Source organism: Xiphias gladius, chromosome 21 (genome assembly GCF_016859285.1).
Source record: "Xiphias gladius isolate SHS-SW01 ecotype Sanya breed wild chromosome 21, ASM1685928v1, whole genome shotgun sequence".
NCBI classification, from domain to species: domain Eukaryota; kingdom Metazoa; phylum Chordata; class Actinopteri; order Istiophoriformes; family Xiphiidae; genus Xiphias; species Xiphias gladius.
This window is the reverse complement of record NC_053420.1, coordinates 8,673,077-8,699,830: the sequence shown is the minus strand read 5'-3', so window position 1 is coordinate 8,699,830 and position 26,754 is coordinate 8,673,077. Positions and strand designations below refer to the sequence as shown.

At 40.7% G+C, this 26,754-nt stretch overlaps 1 protein-coding gene across 1 annotated transcript in view; it reads left to right on the top strand.

The window, feature by feature from the left end:
• The window catches only part of pacsin1b (protein kinase C and casein kinase substrate in neurons 1b), a 30,380-nt gene extending 7,646 nt beyond the window's left edge, over window positions 1-22,734 (top strand). Inside the window, exons 2-10 of the mRNA XM_040115566.1 lie at window positions 12,494-12,619; window positions 16,722-16,878; window positions 16,962-17,197; window positions 19,089-19,244; window positions 19,720-19,895; window positions 19,981-20,101; window positions 20,641-20,765; window positions 21,175-21,371; window positions 21,559-22,734. Of these exons, the coding sequence (XP_039971500.1) occupies window positions 12,560-12,619; window positions 16,722-16,878; window positions 16,962-17,197; window positions 19,089-19,244; window positions 19,720-19,895; window positions 19,981-20,101; window positions 20,641-20,765; window positions 21,175-21,371; window positions 21,559-21,668 (1,338 nt within the window). The 5' untranslated portion in view covers window positions 12,494-12,559 and the 3' untranslated portion in view covers window positions 21,669-22,734. The remainder of the gene's footprint in view (window positions 1-12,493; window positions 12,620-16,721; window positions 16,879-16,961; window positions 17,198-19,088; window positions 19,245-19,719; window positions 19,896-19,980; window positions 20,102-20,640; window positions 20,766-21,174; window positions 21,372-21,558) is intronic.
• Window positions 22,735-26,754: the final 4,020 nt, after the last annotated feature.

Here is a 26,754-nt window from a genome sequence, read left to right as displayed (position 1 = left end):
AATTGATTGACTCTAGTTTGAAGTTGTACTTTAATGTGTGTATGGATTACAGCTGCGCCCATTTATTATTTCCATCATTGACATCAGTTGTTTTCTGATTGATTTAATAATTAAGTACACAATGTCAAAATGGTGAAAAACTCTGAGACTTTGTTTTGGATTTTCTTAAAATAAAAAAACAGATATTCCTGATCATCAGGTGGAGTTTGCCCGGTTTTCATGGAATCGGTGATTTTCAAATTCCCATCTTTCCTAAGCACCTTTGCTCTTCCACAGTGTCCTAAAAGTTGAGTGTCAGATTTCATTCATGGCAACTGGGAATCATTTAACGAAGATCATGTGATATTATCAAAAGCTCTAGAAAAGCTAATAAATGAAGTTGAAGCTGAGAGTTTTTGATTAGCCGCTGTCTCCAAGGCCAAAAAGGAATTTTTGAACTCAAGTTATTAAAGTTTTCAATTTTTTTTTTAACTGCTTCAAATGATTATTTTCTCAATCAGTCAATTGAACATTTTGTGAATAAAATGGTGAAACTGGCCTATTTTAATTTCCCAGAGCCCAAGGGGTCTTCTGACAATCACTCCAAAAAACAAATATATTCATTTTACTATCAAATACGACAAAGAACAGCATCAAATCCTCACAACTGAGAAGCTTCAATCCGGGCAATATGTGGCATTTTTTTAGGCATCGTTTCAGCACAGATTATGATATATTTTTGTGTGTTTATTAGGAGGTGTTGCTTGCTTATGCAACAAAGAAAGCAGTATTTATATATGAAAAAGCTGTTCTGTGCATCATACTGCATTTTAGGCCTTTGCGCTTTGTACATTCAGTCGCTGCCTGCATCACTGATGTTGTGTCCTCTGAGTGGATCTCACTTCTAACAGCCAGTTTTCATTCATGAGAACAACAACAGAGGCTTTGTGTGTGTGTGTGTGTGTGTGGGGGGGCTTGTGTGTGCAGCTCTCATAGCTTTTAGCAGCTGCGCTGTCTTTGAATGAGTCACTCCATTTTGCCCACTGAGATTCCTGCCCAGTATTAGCTTCCCTCTGTCCAGGGCTCAGAGTGTGTGCACACTTTGACTCCAGCAGCTGAACCAGGAGCTTCAATAAAGGCCCTGTCCACACTGCTGCTCGGCACTGGGTGTTTGAAAAAAAAAGTTATTGATTACAAAACAAACTGGGATGGAGAGCATAGAGGCCCTCTGCAGTTGCCCTGGAATATTGATTGAATTCTTTTAACCTTGGAGTTTGAAAAATTGGCTCTATGCAGAATACTAGATGGCGTTCCAAAACCAAACGTGCATACAAATTCACAGCCAAGTCTTCACTAGATGTGAGAGAAGGGATGGTAATATATAGGGCTGCAGTTAACAATAATTTTCATTATCGAGTAATCTGTCGGTAATTTTTTTAGATTAATTGATTAATCACTTCATCGATAAAATGTCAGAAAATAGTGAAAAAAAAGCCTTTTATTATTTCCAACAGTCCAAGATGAGATCTTCAAATATCTTGTTTGTCTGACCAACAGTCCAAAATCCAAAGACATTGAGTTTACTGTCATATGTGATGGGGGGAAAAAAAGCATCAAATCCTCACATTTAAGAAGCTGGAACCAAATATTTGGCATCTTTGCTTAAAAAAAAATTGTAAAAGGATTATTTAATTATCAAAATAGTTGCAGAGTAATTTTCTGTCCATCAACTAATCAGTTAATGAACTTATCGTTGCTCTAGTTATATATCAATAATATATAATAATATTTGTGTTTGGGATTTATTCCCTCCCCGTTCACTCAATTTTAAATGTGAAGTTAAACTAAAACACTATCTGTAAGTCTATGTTTAAGAGCACTGACCTATTGGATATATTTGATTCGATTTCCTTTGAAATACCATATTTCCATCAAGCGGAATACACCATCAGCCTACATGCCACATGTTAACATGTCTCCTCCTATTGTTTGCACGTTCCTCCCTTAAATGCAGGAGAGAGGCGCACCTTGGAAACATTTGCACGAATGGCACACAAGCTGCGATTCAAACCAGGTGTGTCTGCTTGATAAATACAGCAGGTGTTTGGGGCAGAATGTGTCACATCTGCGCTGAGTGAATCTTTAGTTCTTCTACTTTGTAACCTCCGCACACCAGGCCAATCCTCAGCGCCATTGTCAGATCGTCGGTTTTGGGTGCATTCCCCCTCCATTTCCAGCCTTGAGAAATGTGCGTGGAGATCGCTGGGTTTCAGATGCTGTTCGACGATCCGACAGACACTTTTTTGATCGGAGCATTGACCTCACTCAGTCACGCATATTCATGCCTGGAGGCTGCACAGTGCAAACCACCAAGTCTGATCTGTTGGCCACTGAGCAGCTCCACTGGAGCAGTTGAGGATTACATGCTTTGCTCAAGGGCACTACATCAGTAATAAGGAGCAAGTACTGCTTGTTCAATTTTCCCACCTAGATATGTCCTGTTTGTCCAAGAATGGAAACATGGTGATCAAATACACTACTGTGCAAAAGTTTTAGGCACTTTAGATGTCTTATCCATCACAGAATACCATCAGGGAGGCGTCTGACTGGACCCAGAATTATTCTGCAGCATGAGACAATGAGCCCAAACATACAGCCAGAGTCATAGAGAACTATCTCTATGACTCGGTCCTGGAGTCGGTCCTGGATTATAAAAAGAGACAGAAGACATTGAGACAGCCTAAATTCACAGAAAAACTGGCAAGTTCCCCAAGATGCCTTGAACAACCTACCTGCCAAGTACCTCAAAAAACTGTGCACAAGTGTACTGAGGAGGACTGTTGCTGGTTTATAGGCAAAGGGGGGGTCACACCAAATAGTGATTTAGTTGTAGTTATATCTGTTTACTGCACTATTAATTAAAAAGTGTTCATGGCATTATTTTTGAAAACATCCTCACTTTACTTTTAGTACCTAAAATATGTGTTGAATTCTGAATTTCATACTGTACTTTGACTGTATCTCCATCATGGCACCAGACGTGGTTTTTAGGAGATTTACGACACAAAAGCGAACAACGAAATGACAGAAATTAAATTGAAACAACCCCCATCCCCCAAATAGCAATCTCTCAATGAAATGCCCCACAACAACAATAAAAAGGATGTTGTCAAACCACAGCAGGAAAAATGGCTCAATTATAAGACTGTGCTTTCTATATGAGGACCAGACCTGTAGCCCTTTCAGTTCCACTTTTGCCTGCGCAGTGGTCATAAATTACTCTCTGCAATAATGGGATATAACACCGGGGTCAAATGGAGTGAGCCCCGCGGGGAGAAACATGATTAGATGACACACAGATGGCACATACTGGGGGGACGAGCGTCTGGCTTCAGGGATTGCAGGCAATAGGCCAGATCAGCGTAGAAGCTGGTTTTTATCCTCTGCTGTGTTTGGCTCGTACTATACGATGAATGGAAAAAAGTTTCTGTAATCAGAGGACAACATACAAACCTGCCTGCTCTGATTCCTTTTACCCACAGCATTACAGTAAATAATACAAGATAAGATAACAACATAATTTCATAAGTGGTTTGTGTATTTGTGCGTTATGGGTCTTCATAATACTTTAATTTCTGTGAAAAGAAATTGTGTCCTTCTAAGGTAACTGTTGCTTTGAGGATTGCTGGTATTCTTTTATTCATTTATTCATTCATAATTTTCAAAATAGCTGAAAGACAAAAAGACTATTCAGACTTTTCCTCCACACATAGAATCCATTGTACATCAGCAAATCTGTTTTGGTTGAGTGGATGCACCACGGCTGACCAGATAGTCGTGATGTTGACTCATCCCTGTCTGTCCTCCACAAAAAGCCTTTATCTAACCACCTGTGTGACTGTATCCTCTCTCTGTCCCTCCTGTCTGCCTTTATCTTGGTGATGAGCAGCTTTCTGTCTCATTCTTTCTTCTTTCTATCATTCTATCAGTCTGTCTTTCCCATTTTCTGTACCACTTCTGCCTGGCTACAAGGAATGTGTGTGACAAGGGAGAGCCCTCAGTCTCCACCCTGCCTTGCAGCCAGGTAATTATTAATGGCCTGACGTGACTTTTCAGGGATATGTCAAAGTTCAGTCTCACAGTGTGCATCTGTGTGTGTGTGCGTGTGTGTGTGTGGGTGTGTGGAAAAGGTGTGCTACACTGCAGGATGTGTCACGGTTGCAGGTGAGCAGAGACACTCTTTGACTCAGGTGTCACTTCTCCTTAAGGCTGTCAGAAATTACTTGGAGTGACTCTGTCGAGGACTGAGCGGCCGCACAGAGGACAGACCAGGTTCAGTAAAGTTCTCTGATCTGTAATGACATGTCTGGATTAGACCGCTACAGTTGTATTTAAATTAGCAGTTGTGAGCTTCTTCCAACTGTTTTCTCATTGTTTTTGCGTTGGCTGACATTTAACAGACTGCAGTTATGCGTTGATGTAGCCAAGTGTTATTATAGCCGAGAAAGTCATCTTACGTTAAGTACATGCATACCTTGATCTGTGTCTTTCCTAAGTGAAGGTAAGGACTTAAAGTATCCACAATGGCATCTCAGTTGTGTGACTTCGGACACCCTCTGAATATTTCTTAAGTGGTAGATACACGGATTAAAATGAATAAGGTGCATCCAGCTACTGTTTGACTTGTGCCTTCTTTTATTTATTTTCTAGCTCTGTTGAGGCTCCATTTCCCATATTGATAATAGGCCTCCAAGTTAGCCATCACCTTTTGCACTTGCTGATCAATTAGACATTGATTATACTGTATAAAGGCTGGAGCTGATAAAAAAAAGGACCACTGTTCACCTATATAAGTCTGCTTGTGCCCAGCACTTGTATTATTGATGATACATGAATATTATAGAGAAACAGGGATGAGTTTCAGCTACTCCACCGTCTGGCTGCCTTCGATTTGAAAAATCGTTTTCAGCTGCTTGAAATTTTTTTGCAGGACTTTTAAATATATTCTCCTGTTGGACTTTTTTAAAATTTGTTTGCATACAGCACCAACACCTTTTTTTTTGCGTGTGTCTGATGCGAGCACTTTTCCTCTTCTTTTCCATTCATACAGTTACTCACCAGGCAATTGCAAAATGACCGCAATCTTCCACTGCTGCCTATTGAGCAACACGATCAGAGCAGCTGAGGGATAAGTGCCTTTCATCGGGTCTTCCTCATTGATAATCAAACAGCTGTTGAGGGAGTCGAGACCAGTACAGATTGTCTGCCTTCAATCACGTTTGCAGCCGAGACGTCAGTTGCAAACATGAATGTTACAGTTATAAATCAATTGTGTTGAAAGTGACACGGGATTACATCAAACCTGAAAGAGTTTCTCCGTGTGAGTCAGGTTGGTCATCTCGTCTATCTGTTTACACAGCAGTGTGAATTATTGATGAGTTTGGCTCTATATATAGGACCTGAATCTGATGAGGGCGGCAAGCAGTAACACAGTTTGTCCTGGGGGAAAGAAAAAAGTGCTGCATTTGAATAATGTGGCCAAGATCCCACGGTGCAGGAGGTGGTTGTGCGTGGAGGGCAGCACCACTGAGAGATGAGAGGGTGGGTGTGTGTATTTGTGTTTTATGGTTATGTGTTTGTGGGTATATGAGGATGTTGTAGATAGTGGAAATTACTCTGTCCAATGACTTTTCAAAGTACACAAAAAAACTACTGTGCGACTGTCAGGACGTGCAAGGGGCAACCTATTTGTTTGCTTGCTTTTCCTTGAAGTGTCACCTCATTTTGTCACCTCTTAACTATTTTGGAAGATGTCAGCAGCCTTTCTTATGTGTGTTGTTCCTCCTGCCATGCCTGTCTTTTATCTAAGATTCACTATGCTGGATGAACTGAAGAAGAGTGCAGCGTTGTTTCACTTTCGTTATTTTATAGCTCTTTCATCCAAGTTTTTATGGCTTTTATATTCAGGTCTTACATGTTTCCCTTATTATGGGAGGTTACAATGACCAAAACAAATGACATGTTTGGTCATAAAAAAAAAATCTGACCAAGCATTGAGTGCCTGTTTTCAGTACTGCATGCTACAGACATATTTCAGTATAAATATTGAGGTGTAATACCCAGCCTTAGTGCTGCTTCAACTTTGGAAGGTGATAACAATGATCACACATAGATCAAATGCTGAAACTGAAAAATATTGAGTCATTGATTGAGAAATGTCTGCCTGGCATTGCTGTAGCACTGAGCAGACTGGTTGCGTCCATCCTCGATTGGAAAATACATGCGGTGTAGATTCTTATCATAAAGCAGGTCAGTTGTGATCAGTGGACAATATCTGGTAGCAGACATTTTTTGTTTTTAAGTTATCTCTAGAGTTTAAATCCAAATATTGGTTTAATCAGTTTGTCTTGTCCCACCTGCTGAGATTTTATACTTCCTTGAACAAGCCCATAAATTTATTGACCTAGCTGAACAGCTTTTGAAGAACAAGTGAGACTTACTATGTTTGAGAGAATATATTCATTAATCAGCAACTGATTTCTGCTGTAATATGTGCCAAATTTCTGTTTTTAATAAGATGTTGGAATACCAAGCAACACAGGTAGGGGCTGAATAGTTTAGAATATTACAAATATGGTATTGAAGTTCAATTTATAGTTTTTTCTATGTGACGTTGATGTGGAAAATAATCTTAAGGTGTCACAAAATAGGAATTCTTTGAAATAATTAAAGCCCAGCCATAGGGGCTTGGCATGTGACCCGTCATGCTAACTTGACACATGTAAACTTTATACCTGCTAAACATCGGCATGTTAGCATTGTCATTGGCAGCGTGTTAGCATGCTGGCGTTAGCATTTAGCATTTATTGTCTTCGTGGTCCTCGTCCTCAGGTCACCAGCCACAACAGTGACCAGTCTGTCCTCCATCTCACCCGTTATGAACTCTGACACACAGTCGTCGTCTCTAGTCTCTGTGGTCTTGTCTCATCGTGACATTCGGCTTGGCAGGGTGATCGGGTTGCAGCTAAGACTGTGACAGAGGTCTTCCTCTAATGTTCCCCTGGTTTCTGGAAAGCACAGTATGTGATGGATAATGACTGTGCTTTAAATAATGCTGTGAAGGAGAAGGCTCATGCAAATTCATACATTTATGAATTTATTCATAACTTTATGATTGTATTTGTCTTGGTATTTTACCTCTACATCCAGTATAGTTGCATAGCTTCCTTTTGTTCTGAACTTTATGAAAAGTGGAATAATTATTAATCACTTTATGGCTGCCATGTCATCAGCACAGACCTGGTCTCTGGCCTTTTATGCAAATTCTGAGCAGCTTACGTTTAACTATCGCAGACTCACCGCCACCCTTCATATGCTCAGCTTGATATGTGTTAATCTCTCGATACTTAGTCCCCACTCTGCATGTCTTTTACCGGAGCCTGCTGAAGGAATATGTGGTGTATTGAAATGGAGCCTCTTTTTATACCTGGTTCACTGGACCAAAATCTTGAAACTTCCTCTCATTCCACCTTCGACAGCTTTTTTCCTCTGGTCTTCCCTTCCTCCTTCTTAGAGTATGTCCACACTCAGGTGAAATAAGTGAGCTTTTGGAAAAACGTTTCCAGAGTCTGTAAATCTAAAAACTCCAGCTGCACTTTTTATAAAACTGGGCTCTTGTAAAACAACATGGTAAGATTAGGGCTTGCGTGGCAGGTAAATTTACAACGTTGGAGTTAGAGTACAATGTTGTGTGGCCTCTACAGCCGATCTCACAGTAGATGACTGATATCTCATCACAGCAGCTCAGAAGTAGCAATATGACCTGTGATCAAAAACACAGAGAGTAGGACGAAGTATAACCAGCTGAAACTCAGCAGACCAACCAGTCTGCATCAGTTGCATGTCTAACCTGATGCACATGAGCCTCTGATGCATAATTCTGTGAACCAAAAAAGGAGATTTAGACTTTACTTTTATCTAGGTCTGAGCATTTCATTTTCACAGCATTTCCAAAAGTAGCCATCTTAGTTAGTTACTTAACCTTTATTAATTCAGGAAATTGCACTGAGAACAGGATCTCTTTGAGACCTGAGAACAAATTACACATGTGTATGTATATATATAGTATATATAGTAAAGCTTTAAAGTCGGTCAGAGTAATGTGTGTCTCTAACATGAAGCTGTATCGCAGTTCATTCATTAGTAAGGTGCATAGTACCAGGAACCTTTATAAATGAATACACAGGTATGCTACATGCTACTAGATCTCCATTTGGAGCATGGACAGGATTGGGAACATCAATGGTTTGTGCTCTTGTCTAATGCACGCATTTTGTCTGAACTTGTGGCCATACACTAATATCAGACTCTACAATATCCAAGAGTAATAACTTCAATAAAAATACCTAGCGTGTGCTGCTTTTGTAGAGGCATTCAAATGTATCCCGTCTGTTATGACTGACCATTCATATTCTTGTCCTGCTCCAACAAAGTCTGGTAATCGAACGCCTCACACATCCACACTACAGCATCTCCAGCGCTGCTCATAAACAGTAGCCCACCCGCCTGCCCTATTCCCCCCTTTTCTCCCTCTCTCCCTCCTCACTGTCTCTCTGGCCTACAGCTCTGTCTGAGCCTTTCAACCAAAACACCACAGGATTATCCCTCACTCATTGAGAAACACACACACACACACACACACACACACACACACGCAGTCGTTTCCTGCACAGTGCTACGTGCAGGAAGATCTCAGATCACAGATTAAAGTGACCGCCTCCTCTTCTTCTGCTCTGCACGCTGATGCTCGGTCGCTCAGTCAGGCAGAGAGGACGGTGGGCAGCGCTGAGCAAAAATAAACGAACAGGAGGGGAGGCCAGGAGGAGGAGAGGGGCTGTGCTGCTGGAGGAGCCCACGTGTCTCTTTTCTCCTAGCTGTAGCCTTAGCCGCTGTAAATGGAGGACTGGGGGTAAGCCTTTGTTGCTTTTGCAGGGGGCTGTGTTCAACATCTCTCTGGGTGTGTTGATGGCCTTTGTCTTGGGGTTTGATGCTCTTGACGTGCTGATGCTACTGGCTCGCCCTGCTGCGAGTCATGGTGCTTTTTGATGCCTGTGCACTTGCTTCAGAGGAATGGGGATTCCCGATGCTCTTGCTTGTTTGTGAGGATGTGGATCTTTCAGTGTTGAGACTGCAGGTTGTACTGAGGAAGAAGAGGAGTCAGTAAAGAATGAATCAAAGCAATGTGATGGTGACTAAACCACAGATGCTGCTGCCAATTTGTAGGTTTTTTTGTGTGTGTGTGGGTACGTATTGTTTGTCTCTCTACAATTAATAACTACCTAGATGGTGCACTCTAAATTAGAACCACAGTCAGACTTGTGTCAAAATTTCTGTCTCACTTGTTGGCTTTAATAAAAAGTGGAAGACACCCGTCAGTGGTTGTTTTCCTACACTGCGATCTGCCTTTATAAGAGCCAAGCAAAGGGCTATCCTGAACAAAAGCCCCTCTCTACATGTTGCTAATGGATTAACCAAGCATGATAAACATCCACTTCTCTACCCCACGCTGCATCCGGTTTTTCCCAAAGCTGTTGGGTTAAACCACTGTGGAAATTTCCCTCGATTAACTGGATTTTGGATTTTTTTTCAGCCTCCTCACTTCCCTCTCTAATTTAATCTCTGCCCTTCATTGTGAAAAGTGTTGCTCCATCCATTGGTCCATGGCTGACCCAAATACCCATGCAGATCCCACCCCTCCCCCCCGATCTCCTATCAAAACACATCACTGCTCCTTCTCTCTCTATTGTTTCATATCTGTCTCTTCTGCATCAAAACCTTCTTCATCAACGGCTTTCGCTTTGTCAGGGTTTTTGTTAATAATGATATAATAATCTCACCGTCAATTTCTAATCAGCTAGTGGTTTCAGTTAGAATTTGCCGTACAAAGAAACATAAATATGCACTACATACAGTATATGCTGCTGAGCTGGAACAATCTCTCAATGTTTCATTAACTTTTGTCACAAATCAAATTGTGCTTTTTATGTTGACTTCGAGCAGGAATCCACTTTATTTGCAGCAAAATTATTCTCTGTTTTCAATGTGTGAGGTACAGGCACAAAATCAGTGTGCTGGAGAAATAGTTTGACAGGAGTCTTTCCAGAGCTGGCTGCCCAGCCAAACAAAGCAATCGGGGAGAAGGACGAAGAGCTAAGCTCCAGAGATCCTGTGTGGAGATGGGAGAAACTTCCAGAAGGACAAGCAATACAAATGAAGCCAAATGGTTCAAACTCGATTCTATCAGACCAGAAAACCTTGTTTCTCACAGTCTAAGAGTCCTTTAGGTGCTTTTTTTGCAAACTCCAAGCTGCTTTTCATGTGTCTTTCACTGACGAGATGGCTTCCATCTGGCCACTCTGTCTTAAAACCCAGATCAGTGGAGTGTTGCAGTGATGGTTGTCCTTCTGGAAGTTTCTTCCATCTCCACACCGGATCTCTGGAGCCCAGCAAGAGTGACCATCGGGTTCTTGGTCACCTCTCATACCAAGGCCCTTCTCCCCCGATTGCTCAGTTTGGCCGAACGACCAGCTCTAGGAAGAGTCCTGATTGTTCCAAACTTCTTCCAGTGAAGAATTATGGAGGCCGCTATGCTCTTGGGAACCTTCAATACAGCAGAAAGATTTTTTGTAGCCTTCCCCAGATCTGTGCCTCAACACAATCCTGCCTCTGAGCTCTGCAGGCAGTTCCTTTGACCTCATGGCTTGGTTTTTGCTCTGATATGCATTGTCAGCTGTGAGACCTTATATAGACAGGTGTTTACCTTTCCAAATCCTGTCCGATCAATTGAATTTACCACTGGTGGACTCCAATCAAGGCATAGAAATATCTCAAAGATGATCAAGAGAAATGCACCTGAGCTAAATTTCAAGTGTCATAGAAAAGGGCTTGAATAATTACTGTATGTCTACGGGTATTTCACTTTTTCCTTTTTAATAAATTTGCAAAAATTATAAAATTCTTTTCTAGCTTTGTCATTATGGGGTCTTGAATGTAGATTGATGAGGGGGAAAAATGACCTTGAAAGATTTTAGCATAAGGCTGCAACATAACAAAATGTGAAAAAAGTGAAGGGGTCTGAATACTTTCTGTATGCACTATAGATCACTGCCTTTTTGTGGGGATTTTGTTTTAATGATTCGTCCCTGTGGAGACATGTAAAAGGCCCCCCACCCCTCCTACATAGCAACAATACCCACAGATTGCCTTCAAAATTATCTTTGTGGTCATCTTGCGTCTCTTTATGGTTGTTTTACATCTATTTGTGGTAGTTATGTGTTTAATTGTAATCATTTTATGTCTCTTTGTGGTCATTTTGCATCTCTTCTTAGTCGTTTGATTGACTTTCCAACAAGAAGTATTAATAGTCTCTGCGAACAGAGGCCCCTTGACCCCTTGGGCTCCTGGGCCTGTTCAGAAATCCATTCAAGGATAGGAAGGTAGGTAAGTAGGTAGTTTATGCAGGCAGGTGGACAGATAGATAGTTTTAATTTTCACTGTCTCTCCTCTCACTTTGGAAGTCATTTTGTGCCCTAATTTCTGCAAGTGTCATAATTAGCAATCATGTCGAAGTTCGTAATTTCTGCAGCAGCATGAGGTGTTCCAGCGAGGCCTTTGGATAATGTTAGTTGACTAGAAATGAGGGAAGATTATTCTGCAATTAGGCGGCAGTGTTCTGACAGAGGCTGGGTGCGGCGATGCCACTGAAAATTAATAGCCAGTCATTACATCTATGGAAAAAGTCATCTCAGGGGAGTAGAGAGCAAATAGCCAGGAGCACTCAGGTTATGAGGGTGACTGCGGTTTTGTAAGTGCCTGAGCCCACTTGACATCAGTGTATGGATAGTACTGAGTAAAGTACAACTCTGATAGTGAACTTTCACATTCCGCTGGCGGTAATCACTGAACACGTCACCTTTAGTATGGCCTTTGTACAAATGTGTATTAGCTCATTCAGTGGTATCACCTTACATACTATCTGTTTGCAAAGTTGTGACGATTAAAGGAAGATTATGGTAGTGCTTATGTCCAGAACTGTAATTTATCAATTTATCAAGTAAAAACGTTATACATACACATACAATGCTCTTTAAAGCGCAGCTTTACTTGTCTTAAGTCGGTGTGGTTCATTGTTTCTAAGCATCTTGTATAAATGTTTCATGTGCACTGCCTTTTTCTGGTTATATAATTATTTGGCCTCCACTTTGAAATCTGTGACACTGAGTCTGAACAAAGAATTAAGATTAAGACTATGATGTTGTGATCATATGAGCTGTAGGAATAAGTACTTAGTCTACAAGTGATGGAACGAAACCAAAAAATGTGTATGCTTGTTTTATCACAGCAGCCTATAACCAGATTTATGAGTTCAGAGGGTGTTTATGCATCTCACGTATCCCTCTGTTCACGATGCACAAAGTCTTTGTTTACCCTCCTCCGTGCTCTTCTTCTCTTACAGTGCATGAGGAGCGTTACTCTGCTGCAGACCGACACAGCCTGAAGCCATCCTGCCAGATCTGGGACCATGTCTGGAGCCTACGACGAGTCCGCCAGCCAGGAGGAGACTACAGACAGTTTCTGGGAGGTGAGATGCCAGGGAGCAGTTTTTGACAGATTAGACCTAACTGGGGGCTGACGCTGCCAGGTGATAAACTCCTGCTGAACCTGCTTTGTCAGGGAGGTGAGAAGATAGATCCGGGGCCTCGTTTATCTGCTGCATGCCGGCACAGATTTGAACGTAAATCAGGCATGTGCTCATCGGTATGCATACTGTGGCAACAGCTTCACCGGCAGCATTCGATCACATACACAGATATTTTAATGGCATCCATATTTAATCACTCAGCATTTTTGTACAGTATTGTTTTGGTACCACTATTTTTGAGTGAGTTGTCTAAGCCAGCTAAATCTTTTGCCACGCAAGTGCTAAAATAACTGCAATAATCAAAAACAATTTTTTTACTACTTTGACTCTCAGTGTAAACATGAGGGGACTTCTAACAAATGATTGCAACAATTTTGTCATCTATTGAGAACACTGCAGTGCTACTCTGAATCCTCTTGTGACTCTGATGTCTCTTTAATGACCTGTTACTTTAAGGTCATTTTTTCTTCACGTCCACTACAGCTCTTATTACTGGTGACACCGCTCATAGCATACATCGACTGCCCTCATGGTGTCTTTTCTGTTTTTAGATAAGCCACCCCTGAATTTGCTAAATTACTAATTTTAGTTTAGCAGAACCTAATTTTCAGTCCATCAACCTCCTGGTCCATGAAGTTTGTCTTGCTTTTCTGTCTCACTTGCTCCATTTTTCAATTAAAAATAGTCCCACGTTTTGGGTGTAGCCACGAAGCCTTGGTTATTGTTGAAGGGCCTGATCGTGGAACAGGTGGGATTTTTATTCATCATTGTGCACAGATGTAGATTCATAAAAGACAGACAGATAGATGATACCTGACTTTCACGCTGACTCCTCAAACTTCTGTCTCCTTTTTAAAGATGGGAACGACAGAGGGACCTGCATCAAATAAATGTTGCAAACTGAAGCCATCTATCTTTGTCAAGCAGCAGTCGCTTGTTGCAGCAGACAAATCCACATCATGTGACTAAAATAGTAATAAACTGATTTATCATGGTTGTCCTGTGATTGCTAAAAAATATGGGGCACCAACTGTATTCTGACACCTAAATATTATTATTTAAAAAAGCAAGAATTTGCTAATGGTACCTGATGACAGGTTAATGGATGGATGACAGTAGGGTTGCAACTAACAATGACTTTAATTATTTATGAATCTGATGTTTATTTTTTCCCAATTAGTCGATTAATTGCTTAGATTATGTATAATTATTATAATTACATCATTTTTTTCTACGTTATTGTTGCCTGTCGGGAAATATTATACAGTACATCTGTAAACTACAAGTGAGAAAGGTGTGGCAGTGGATTAAGCATGCGGGAGGCTTTCTGATAGTTTTGTTATCATTATTATTATTATTATTATTATTATTAGTAGTAGTAGTATTATTATTATTATTATTATTATTGCTTGCCATAGTAACAAGGTGGTCAGGTTTAGCAACAAAACAACAAACAAACAAACAAAAAACCCAAACAAACTTAAATTATTTTTTAAATTTCATAATCACTTATCTGGGTCCAGGTCACGTTAAATGATTACTTATATTACTAAGAACTAGTGTCATATACAGCTGGGAAATACTGTCAGAAATGGCATATAAACGTCAATAAGATCTAGTACTTCATAAAAAAATTCTTGGTCTTATTGTCCCTACTGGTTTTCTGACAGTTAACAAGGCCTTAAAGTTGAACCTGGTGAACCTTGCTCGGACAATGCCCTCATTTTGCTTGTTTTGTCTGACCAACAGTCCAAAACCCCAAAATGTTCAGCGTCCTGTCACATAAGGCAAAGGAAAGCAGAAAAGCCTTACAAATGAGGCGCTGGATTTAGGGAATATTTGGCATTCTTGCTTGAAAAATGACTTAACCGTTAGTCGTCCATAAAAATAGTGGCATTGTTTTTTCGAATGAATAACTGATTATTTGTTTTAGCTCTAGATGGCAGTATGTTGCATTGGGTTTTTCCCAGAAGATTATGTCACCAACAGCCTTTTCTGAGCGCAAATGGTTTGATGTAATTTGAGCACCAAGTACCCAGAAGTCCATTCATTATACACAGTATGAGAGCCCGTGGCTGCTCACAGTGTACAAAGCAGGAAAAAGTTCACCACCTCTTGGGCTACAGATAATACTGACTATCATGTAGCTGTATGTTTAGACACAGTATGTACTGTATGATGGATTGACTCAGCAGTTATTCTAGACAGAGAAGACGTATTGTCACTTCATATCTTCAGGTTTTGTAATCCATTTCCCCCCAGACTCGGCTGCGTTTTATCCTCATCGCGTCTCTTCAGCCAGGCGGTGTGTTCAGGAATCAGCTGGCGCAGCAAAGGTGTCTGCCTCCAGCACACGGTCTCTACATCACAGTCACTCACTGCATTACAGTAGAGCTGCTGCAGTGCCGCCTGCCGATCGCTGACTCGGCTGGCCTAAGCACAGGGCTGGTGTGGAATACAATCGTTTGTCCACAGCTGCTTTCATTTAGTCCACATCTGAGATTTGTTGAGTGAGGCACAGGTAAACATCTATCACATATCCAGCAGAGAGGCAGCCCCTTTCTCTCTGTAACAGAGGTGTGAAATGAACACAGTAAGCTGAGATTCGCTCTGTCTCTGGGCAAAGCTAACAGTTCTCTGGGAGGTTCTCTGCTCCTGCGACCATAGAGAGTTGTAAATTATATGACATTAACCCACCCCCCCTGCCTTCATTGCATAACACCACACACACACACACACGGCAGCAGCGGTCTCTTCCCTTCTGTTCCCTCCGGTCTGTTCAGTGCATCACCTGCAGGCTGAGGGGAGAGTTGCTTTTAAAGGCTACACCTCATACAACGAACCCAACAACAGCAGTACAGTATGCAGCATTTTTCTCAGTAACATAAAACAAAATCTGTCTTGTCACATCATGCCAACTTCATCCATGACAACCAACAAATGAGATAATGACACTTTTTTGCTATAATTAGCAGATAATTTATACCAGCGAGAAACAAGGGGACACTGGAAAATATCTACATCACCTCTTAATTTTCAAATTAGCAGAATGATTTTTAAAAATGAGCATAAATCACAAAGAACAGCTCCTAATAGCAAATTGCATCCCATCCACATTAATCAATCCTTAAAGATTATCTTTGCACTCCTGAAGTGGAGTTGATTAATTCATTTGTTGATCGAAAGACAATTAATTGGCAACTACTTTAAAAATGTTTAAGACAATTTTAAAGGAAAAATGTCAAATATTTGATTCCTCCAGGAGCTCAAATGTAAGAATTTGCTGCTTTTCTTGGTCTTACATTATTATTACTTTGTGGTCTAGGACTAATTTATGGTGGGCATTTTTTAGTGTTTTCTGATGCTTTATTGAAAAAATGAATAGAGATTAATTAATCGATGACAGATTAATCGATGATGAAATTAATCATCAGTTGCAGCTCTCGCCTAAGTAAATTAAGAGCACGTACTATTCTCCAAGGAGGAAGTAAGCACGAATAGTTTGCCGCTTTTTTGCTTTTTTGATGGGAGTTAGATGAGAAGATTGATTCCACTCTCATGCTGGGACAGTAATTATGAAGCTAGAGCCTGCAGCCAGTTAGCTTAGCTCAAAAACCCACCTTTCAGCACCCCTGAAGCTCATAAATTTACATCCAGGTTTTGTTAACTCTTTTCACAGCCAGGCTAGTCTTTATGCTAAGCTAAGCTAAGCTCCGAACTGAACACACAGATATGAATTGTATGTCGATCCTCTCATCTAACTCTTGGCAAGAAAGCATCTAAATGTTGACCTGTTCCTTTAATACATTACATTTGAGGAGTGGTGTACAGTAAATCAACACCGGACCCCAGATTCGTTACCGAGGCTGAATCAGAGGCTAAAACAGTGCAGTTTTCAAAGAGAACACCAAAGAATAAATAAAAAATGTCAGGAAAAAGTGACAGTAAAAACGAAAGGGATTATATAAATTGTATTCTAAATTACTTTTTTCCAGTCAACTAAAATTACAGAAAGTAACTTGAGACATTGTTTTTATGTCAGGTTGCGAACTACAAACGTACAGTGAAGCGGATTGACGATGGTCACCGGCTCTGCAACGACCTGATGAACTGTATCCAGGAGCGTGCCAAAATCGAGAAAGCCTACGCACAGCAGCTGACCGAGTGGTCCAAGAGATGGAGACAGCTGGTGGAGAAAGGTAAGAGGTGTTTGTGAAGTCTGATGTTTTTTGCTCTGATTTTGACGCCTCCATGTTTTACTCGCCCTTCATTCCTTCGCCAGGGCCTCAGTACGGCACAGTTGAGCGAGCCTGGGTGGCAGTGATGATGGAGGCGGAGAAAGTGAGCGAGCTTCACCAGGAGGTGAAAAACAACCTGATCAACGAGGACTTTGAGAAGGTGAAGAACTGGCAGAAAGACTCCTACCACAAGCAGATGATGGGAGGATTCAAGGAAACCAAAGAGGCAGACGAGGGCTTTAAGAAGGCCCAGAAACCATGGGCCAAAAAGCTAAAAGAGGTGAGGGCCCGGTTTTTTTTATTTTGTGTTTGTTTTTTGTTTTTTTAATGATCTATTCCTGAGTATCAGATTTAGTTGACAGCTTTGAAAAATTACATTTGAAAAACTCAACAGTAACTGGTACATTGTTTCTGAGAAGATGAGTTGCTGTTGAGTTTCTCAAATATGATATTTCAGTTTTTACATCTGCTTACTCACATTTCTCAATACTGACTTCCCCTTTTTCAAAACTCTTCAAACATTCAGCACAGTGGCAGTCGACTGTGGAGTAAAGTGGATCACTTTTCATAGGCTTTGAAACAAAATGCACTCAATAGCCACATCTTTCAATATTCATGAACTTTTTTCCCCAGTCAAAGTCAATTCACAATCTATTTATATAGCACATTTAAAACAACCACAGTTGACCAAAGCGCTGAACAGGCTTAAAAACTCAGCCACCACCAAAACCCTGTGTATTTACACTCCATTTTACAAGTTTACGTACGATTTTTAAAAAAATTTACATTCAAAGCCTGACATAGCACGAAATTACTGCAAATTAGACTATAATGTGCAACATTCTGCTACATCTAAATCTAAAAAGAACTAAAAAATAAAAAAGCAAGAACTCCTAATAGGGAAATACAACACTGTGGGCCCACCTCTATGAAAAACTAGTGCCAGGTGGGGAAGGGGGGACAGGTGAGGCTGAATCCAGAACGATTCGTCCCTCTTGGACACAGTGATGTTGGATGTCTGGACGTGTCTGCGGAATATTGTCAGGGATGGATCAGGCTGCAAAATGATTCTTTCCCAGGTTTACAGAAGACAGGACATGAGGTGTGATATGGATGACAAGACAGGGTTGATTAATGCTGTTGCATTGCTACACCTGTAGCTATTCTACACACGCACTATATGTGTAATGTTTATTTATAGTTTTATATTGCATTACTGGAGTTACTTTAGTTTCATTCTGTGCACTTGGAATTTCTCTATGCAAAAAAGGCACACAAAAAAAAAAATCGCCTATTGAAGAATTTTCCAGTTAATTTCTCTGACATATACTGTATGGTAGCAAAACCCATGCAATAACATAAATAAATAAAGCTACTTCAAAGACAAAAGAGATCCATATTTTAATGCCACCTGATGTTAGTGTTCTTTAGGTCAGTGTGTAATGAGTGATAAAGTGTGAAGACTATTGCAAAAGTGAACCCAGTAAAGAGAAATGTGAGAAAAAACTATAAATTCTCTTCACCTCAGTCTGAACTGAGGTGGCAGCAGATATGGAGGGAAAACATATTTCTTTGTAATTTGGGAAAACTGACTTTTTTATGTCTTTTATGTTCTGCATCTGTGGAAAATGACAAATGTCAATGCATTTTTCAATGTAACTAGTAAAAGACCTGGTTATCACGTCCTGCTGCAGTCACGACTTCATGTAACAATTTTCTAAAAAGAATAAAACGTTAATTGTTTTAGAATATGATATCCCGTAGGCTTTATTTTAGAGCTGAAACAATTTAAGTAAAAGGTCCAGTAATCAATTAGTCAATCAATAGAAAAATAACCAGCAACTAAAGTCATTTCTCAGGCAAATATATCAAATATACCCTTGTTTTACTTTTTAATTATGAGGATTTTCTGCTTTTCTTTCTCTTATGTGATAGTAAATTGAATATCTTTGATTTTTAGACTGATGGTCAGACAAACATTTTAATGACCAAACAATTATTAAACAAGAAAATAATTGTTAGTCGCAGCCCCACTTCATTTATGCGAACTTTTTTACTGATTACGTTTGTGTGTATTTGTCATATGTGCAGATTTACTCAGCGTTAATCATTAGTACTAAAATGGTTTTCCTCCACAAGTTGAATTTGATTATTTCATCTTTCCGCCGTAGCTCGAGGCTGCCAAGAAGTCGTACCACATGGCCTGCAAAGAGGAGAAGCTGGCGTCCACCAGGGAGGCCAACAGTAAGGGAGAGGCCTCTGTGACAGCTGACCAGCAGAAGAAACTCCACGAGAAAGTGGACAAGTGCAAACAGGATTCACAGAAAGTGAGGGCATCAGCTGCTGCAGCTCCAACAGGCCTGTGGGATCATCGTTATGCAAAAACTATTTTCCTCAATCGAGTGAAAGCAAATCAGCTCACTGGCTATTTTAAGACGAAGAGCTGGTTTCTCTGGGCCGAGTGTTATAAAGGCAGCATAGCTGGAGTCAGTGTAGCATTGTTAATGTGTGACTGAACACCACACCTCCCCCTCTACAGTATATCTCTCCCTCACTACTTCAACACGAGCTGTTCTGTGGTAAAGTGGACTCTGAATTCTCTGACTGCCTTGACCTTCACACCCTTGAACCATGATTCTTTCTTTTGCTTCAAGGCACATTTATTGTCCGTTCAAGTTTGATAAGATTCACTTTTGACCACAGAAGACTCATCATTCCCACGTCATTGAAATGCTGGATAACATTTTCACATTTATTTGTTGCTGCTAAGAGTTTGTTGCCTGTCTTTGTGTCACAACCTAGGCGAGGGAGAAGTATGAGAAGGCTCTGGATGAGCTGAGTAAGTGCACCCCTCAGTACATGGAAAACATGGAGCAGGTGTTCGACCAGTGCCAGCAGTTTGAAGAGAAGAGGCTGAGCTTCCTCAGGGAGGTGCTGCTGGATGTCAAGCGCCACCTCAACCTCACAGAGAACCAAAGGTTTGAGACGTTTAAAAATGGCTAACACAACGAGATCAGCTGATCGCTACGCGGATCCCTAAATCGCTTTGCTGTTTTTTCGCAGTTATGCTACAGTGTACAGAGAACTCGAGCGCACCATCACGTCAGCCAGCCCGCAGGAAGATCTGAAGTGGTTCAGCAACAGCCATGGCCCCGGCATGCATATGAACTGGCCACAGTTTGAGGTACAGAAATACCATCTTAAGTTGCATCAAACATCCATAAATACAAATTGAAGACAATATATTGTCACTGGAGACATAATTGCCGTCCAATTTTCACATCACATTTTCCATCTTCCCTGTTTGACTGGAGAAATAATGACAAAGATGAAAGAGAAATACACTCAGCTGTCAGTTTGTGGTGATGTTGAATTGTATCACATTATACAGAGAAGGTGTTTGTATCATTTTGTCAAACCCATTTCTATGAGTGAGGGTAGGCTAAATAAACGAAACGTTTCAACAGCACCACAAACTGCATCCTCCAAAGTGATCAGAGTTTTAGCTGAGGGTATAATTACTTTTGATGAGACCAAATGGAGAGCCCAACTTTTTGCGAATTGAAAGTGCAAAAAAGGTGGTTATAGAACACTAAGGCAGCGTCCAGCTCAAAATGAGTGCAACTCAAACGCAACATACTGAGTGATACCTGGGACTGAACGACAGTTTCTGTGCAGGGCAGAAAATCCAAAACTTAACACGTCTTGTCTCGTGTTTTGCAGGAGTACAACTCAGACCTTAGCCATAGCATCTCCAAGAAAGAAAAGTCAAAGAAAAGCAGCGATGGAGTCATGCTGACTAACATCACGACAGCAGTAGACCACGCTCAAGCTGGAGACCGGGGAAGGTAGAATCTGATAAACTTAATATTTTTAATTTAAGCTCTGGAGATACTCTGGTTCAGATCACCTTATAAATGTCAGCTGTAACATCTCTGACGCCCAAAACTAAGTGCCAGTGTCTGTTGCAGATTTAATATTTGGTTTCTTAAAGGAATTTTGAATAATGTGATTTAGTTTTATTTGCAAGTGTTTTATAAATGAGTAACTAGCATCATATTTTATCACAGATACAACCATATAAGTACAATTGCTAATGGTTGCGAAAGTACTGTAGTACTATTTATAGTATTATGATTGTAGCTGTATAAGAACGAGATACATATCAAACTACACACTGACAAGGAACAAATCATACACAGTGGAAGTAATATACTTAATAATGGTTAATGTTCTGCTGAAATGTGTTGCGTTCAGTGTCAGCAGCTATGAGAAGAACCAGGCATACACAGCCTCCACAGAGTGGTCGGATGAGGACCAGACGGCCCCGAACTCAGGCAACGACACCAACGGAGGGACGAACCCCTTCGACGAAGATGTGGGCAAAGGCGTGAGAGTGAGAGCGCTGTACGACTATGAAGGCCAAGAGCAGGACGAGCTCAGCTTCAGGGCAGGTGAGCGTCACACCTGGTGGCTCCTGCCCTACTGAAAACATGGGTTTTTGGTGGGGTATTCCTTTAACGTTCTTGTCAACTGCTATAAGATCCCTGTTAGAACCTAGCTGCAGTAAATTACATCAAGTCAAATTGTTTGATATAATCTCACCCTGCTGCACATTTCTGTCGCTGTTCACTGTTAAAGGGGACGAGCTGACGAAGCTGGAGGAGGAGGACGAACAGGGCTGGTGTAAAGGTCGCCTAGACAACGGCCAGCTGGGCCTCTACCCGGCCAATTACGTGGAGCCAATCTAACTGCTCCAGCTGAGGACGCTTGTCTCGTCGGAGGGCAAAACCCAGACTGAACCGTCCAGTCATAACTGCACATTGCCAGAGACTTCAAAGCAAAGCTTCCTTGTCCTGTCGGGCACAGTGAGCTGTCTTCATCTCAGCACTCATCGCAGACAAGACTTCACTGAAACAAAACCAACCCCCAGATACTGCAACTGCAGCAAAATATTTTAGTCTCTTTTGTGTGTAGCTGTGTTTGATTGCGGTAGTGATGCTAACATGCCATACAGTATGTTGTCTGATCATAATATTGATATGGTATCGTCAGTTGTGCCTGGATAGCGAGAATGAGCCATGCATTGTGCATTTCATGTGTAAAAAGTTTTTTGTTTTTTTTTGTTTTTTTTTACAGTCTGGATCCTTGTACAGTTTTATTCTTATTGATTACGGTGTTTTCTTCCTTTGTGAAATATTTACATGTTTAGTCTCATAGGAATACATTGGCATTTCTGGGAAATGGGCTTATTCACTTTCTTCTTGAGAGTTAGATGGGAAGATCGACACCCCTGTCATGTCTGTATGATAAATACGAAGCTAGAGCCAGGACCAGGTTAGCTTAGCTTAGCACAAAGATCGGAAACGGGGAAACAGCTAGCTAGTTAACAGAATCATTTTACCGGCGCTTCTAAAGATCACAGATTAACGTATTACGTCTCCGCTGTTTAATCCAGAGAGAAAGACACTGCTGGATTTACTTGGACTGGCTCAAGCGACATCGCAGCATCAGTAAAATGCGCTTTGTAAAGTCAGGAAAAGCCATTGTGAAAACATTTACATAGACATTTATTCAGGTACGGTCTAAGATATAGGAAAGACACTAACAGTAAAGTGTTATTTATTTTTGTTATTGTTATTATAAGATCCTCAGGCAGAGGGTTTTTTTCTGTCCCAGAGGCCCAGCTGAAAATTAAAGGGTCGGGGCCTCAACATTCTGGATTTTATTTGTCTTTTTATCTTTTTATCATTTCTTTTACACCACAGCTTATTGGTTTTATCTTTTTATCTTATGAGTTTGAGTTTATTTTGCTGCCCTGTTTGAAGCACTTTGTAACTTGAGTTTTGGAAAGTGCTCTACAAAACATTTTTATTATTATTATAATTATTGTTATTATTATTAGTGAGAGGGGATGGGTGGGTGTCTCAATTTTGTCTTGGGGGGGGGGGCTCACAGTGTTAGACTTTTAAAACCACCTGGTTTAATCCGTACAAAATTGAAGTGGAAAAACTACACTGCCTATTGGACAGGAAGTAGTCGAAGCTCAGCCGCTGCTGCTGGCTCTAGCTGCCATCAGTCTTCTCATCTAAGTCTCAGCAAGAGAGCGAATAAGCATATTTCTCAAAATGTCAAACTATTCCTTTAACGGATTTAGTTGTTTTCCTGCTCCACTCCACAGCATGTCACTGAATTAGCATTTTGAAACAGGATAAAAGACAGTTCGTCATCAATTAAAAAAAATAAATGAATAAAAAGATGCAGTCTCTCTCAGCAGAGCTTCTCTTTGAAATGGAAATAGGTATTCTACCAAACACTGCAAGGATTGTTTACATTAACCTCCACTGTCCCACCCATCTACAATAACGTGCCTGTTATAACAATGACCTCTCATTCAGTTCCTCCTCCTGTTTTGTCTCTACGTGTTAATAATGCAGACGCCACGAACAAAACCTGCCCGGAAATGTAAACTCGCAGCTGTTTTGTATGGAGATTAGCTTCTTTTTACAACCAAGGTGTTAATTTTTTTTTTTTTTTTTTCTAATTCCTGCAGTTAATCAGACTTGTTTATTATGAGTGAATGTCAGTGACTCTGTATTATCAGCTTCCAGCTCTTATCTGTGTGATTATGTGCATGCTGATGCTCCCACACACTGTTTACCGCTCTGATCTGAGCTGATCCAGTGCATGATCTCAATTTGTTTCCACCAAATTATTGAAAGATTCTTGATTGAATTAAACCTCTGATCAGGATGATGATGATGATGATGATGATGATGATGATGATGATGATGAGAATAATGCTATTGATGTGAATTGCATAACACCATGAACCTATTTCACTGTGTACCAAATGCAGGCTGTATTAAAGATAGGCTATACACGTCTTTAAGTATTTAGTTTTAATCAGAAAAATTCAATCGAACCTTATACAAAGCAAGATAAGGAGCGCATGTGGCGGTGCAGTACATGTTATATGAGTATATGTTACACCTGGTAACCGCAGGTGTTGGTGGATGCAACACCCTCCCCGATGAGGCAGACTGGTGTTGTCTTACTGATGCAGACAGAGAAAGCTGCAACGGGAAAAGCAGAAAGTGGATCTGTCTCTGAAATATTGATGATAGAATGGCCTTTTCTGCTGCAAGAGAGAAGGAGGGAAATGTCGCTTGTTTTGGTGTTTATGCTTCTGTACGCCTTTTAAAAGGTGTCGCGCCGGGTTCTGGCTAAGCCCCGGGTTCGGAGTGGTGAAATGAATGAAATTGCCTTACCGAAATCTGCCACCCTGCCACTCCAAAGACTCTCACACAGTCACGTTCGACGAAGTGAAAGAGAGCTCGCTTCCGCAGAATCCGACTCCAGGTTATCCAGCTCAGTTTACACTGAAACGGCACACAGGCCCTCTTTGTCTGATTGAGGAAAGACCTCAGCGTCCTAACTGTCTCAACGTATCTTTAACTGTATTTGAAACACAATGGGACTGTTTACAAGAGTACTTTAAAAGTGTGCAGAAGCAGACATGTGCAGCTACAACTGCAGCATCCACTGTGAAAATCCTGTGATACACTGAAGGATGTTAAATCATATTTTAAAAACAAATGCTCAAATGCTCCTTTTCTTTTCTGTCCTTTGCCCATGCTGGAAACACTGATCTGCAATGTTGACGGAAAACTTTGTAGAAGACTAGAGGACTTTCTCTTTTTTTTTTTAAGCATAGTGCTGTAAGTTCCAAACTGTAGTGCCTGTTTCATCTGCGTAAGCGAAAAATAAAAGATGTCATCAGAAAACTCAGAGGGTCACACATGAGCGTCTGTGAACCTGAGATGAAAACACGGAGTGTGATTAAACGATGTGTCGAGTGACACTACAGTAAAACTCGTCTTTGAACCACACAGAGTTGCGACTGCAGCACACAATAATTTATAATGTGGTGTAATCTCGTCAAAAACAGTCGTGTATGAAATATTCAGATGCTTGTGAAAAAGTAGCCACACCAAACAGTAAAAATATTCCATTACAAGTAAAAGTCCTGCAGTGAAAATGTTACTTGAGTTAAAAAGAAAAGTATTATAAGCAAAATGTACTTAAAGTATCAAGAGTAAGTGGGTAAGTTCTAACAATGTAGAGTATCTTATTATTAAATACTATATTATTATTATTAGTGATGCATTTATGGGTAAGCAGCATTTTACTGTTGTAGTTGGTGGAGCTAATTAAACTATTATATACTGGTGGGCAGTTAAATGTATTCAGCAATTTATATTTTATAAGCTCATCAGAGGTTTTGTACGTAAGAGTCTTCATTTGTAAGGTAACTTGTAACTGCAGTAGTCATATAAATGTAAACGAGTTAAGAAGCATTTCCCTCAGAAACCGGATGGAGTTGAAGTTTAAAGTAGCATAGAATGAAATTACTCGGATAAAGAACATGTAACCTTAAAATTTGTACGTAGGGGCAGTACTTGAGTAAATGCACTTAGTTACCGCCTCACTTTTAATGCAGTCCGAGAAAGAGTTAAGTTGAGCTTTAATGCTGCGTCCTCCCGGGTTCAAACTTCGGACTTAATAACAGTTTGTGGCACTAGAGGTCAGCAGTAACCGCATGCAGCTCCCTGCGAGGCAGCCTCACACACACACGTGTCACATAAAACCACCAGATCGTGAGTCAGATTCCCCTCGGACAAACACAGTCCCTCGATATCTTCCCGTTCAATCAACACACCTGCTACCAGTTATTGGACGTCAGCCCCACGCCAGCAGAGTTCCCACAGTGCCAAAGTTCAGGACCGCTTCTTCAACAGGTACACAACACTCTTAGACCTGTGGACGTCATTTAAAAGACAGTGCCACATTTCTTTGTGTTGTAACAACTGAATCAACATTTGCCAACTCATGCAGTTTGCAGGAAATTAAATTTGTTTTAGCTATCCGTTGATATTTTCGTGTTCTGTTTCACGCATGACTTACAAGAAAAGTCAACCCTAAAAAAACTGTTACAAAACAGCTATTTGCTTTTCTAATTACATTTTGTGGTTGGGTGGTGTTTATTTTTTCTTATTCCACTTGTCAGTGGGCCAAACACAGACACGAGGACATCTTGGTGGCAGAGCTACTACAAATATCTCAAATTCCCACTTCATTTATTATTATCATTTATTTCCTTATTTTTTTAACTTCTGTTTCGTAATAAATGTTGGCGCTTGGAGTCGGTGTGCTGGCATTCCTACACTCACTGATGCTGCTTTTTAAATAGCCTCAAACCAGCTTGATGTGTGTTAAATTGCACCCTTTCAGTTTCTTTTGTTTATAAATTTCTAAAGCGTTTAATGTCTCTCAGAACCGAAGTGCAAAAGTTTCTTTCTCGAGTCATCATTTTGTGATATGTTGGGCGAAGATTCACTGTCGAAAAAATGCAGAAATAACAGTTTCTCCAGCTAGAGTTGCATCGCACTACTAGTCAGAAGGTTTGATTAATGCAGCACCTGGACAGTTCAATGCAACGCAACGGTCATCAAAAGGAACTTTGGGAAAATTGGGAATTCATTCAGATGTAGACAGGGATAGGAGAACGCAGGGGAAAAGGGATAAGAAGATGGTAAAAAATGCAGGTTTATGAATAGACGCCTTTCTTGAATTGAATTTTAAACAGCCCCTCACTACAGAGAGCGTTCATCGGGATGTGTGTTGGCTCCGTCTTCGCAGGGCGGATGTTGAACTAAAACGGTTGTTTATGTTGTCCTTAGCAGTGGTGAAGCAGTGGTCGAGGCCTGCAAATAAGGTGCAGAAGTAACTCTGTCTGTGCTCAACAGGCCTTTCATTGCTGTAATTCTCTGAGGC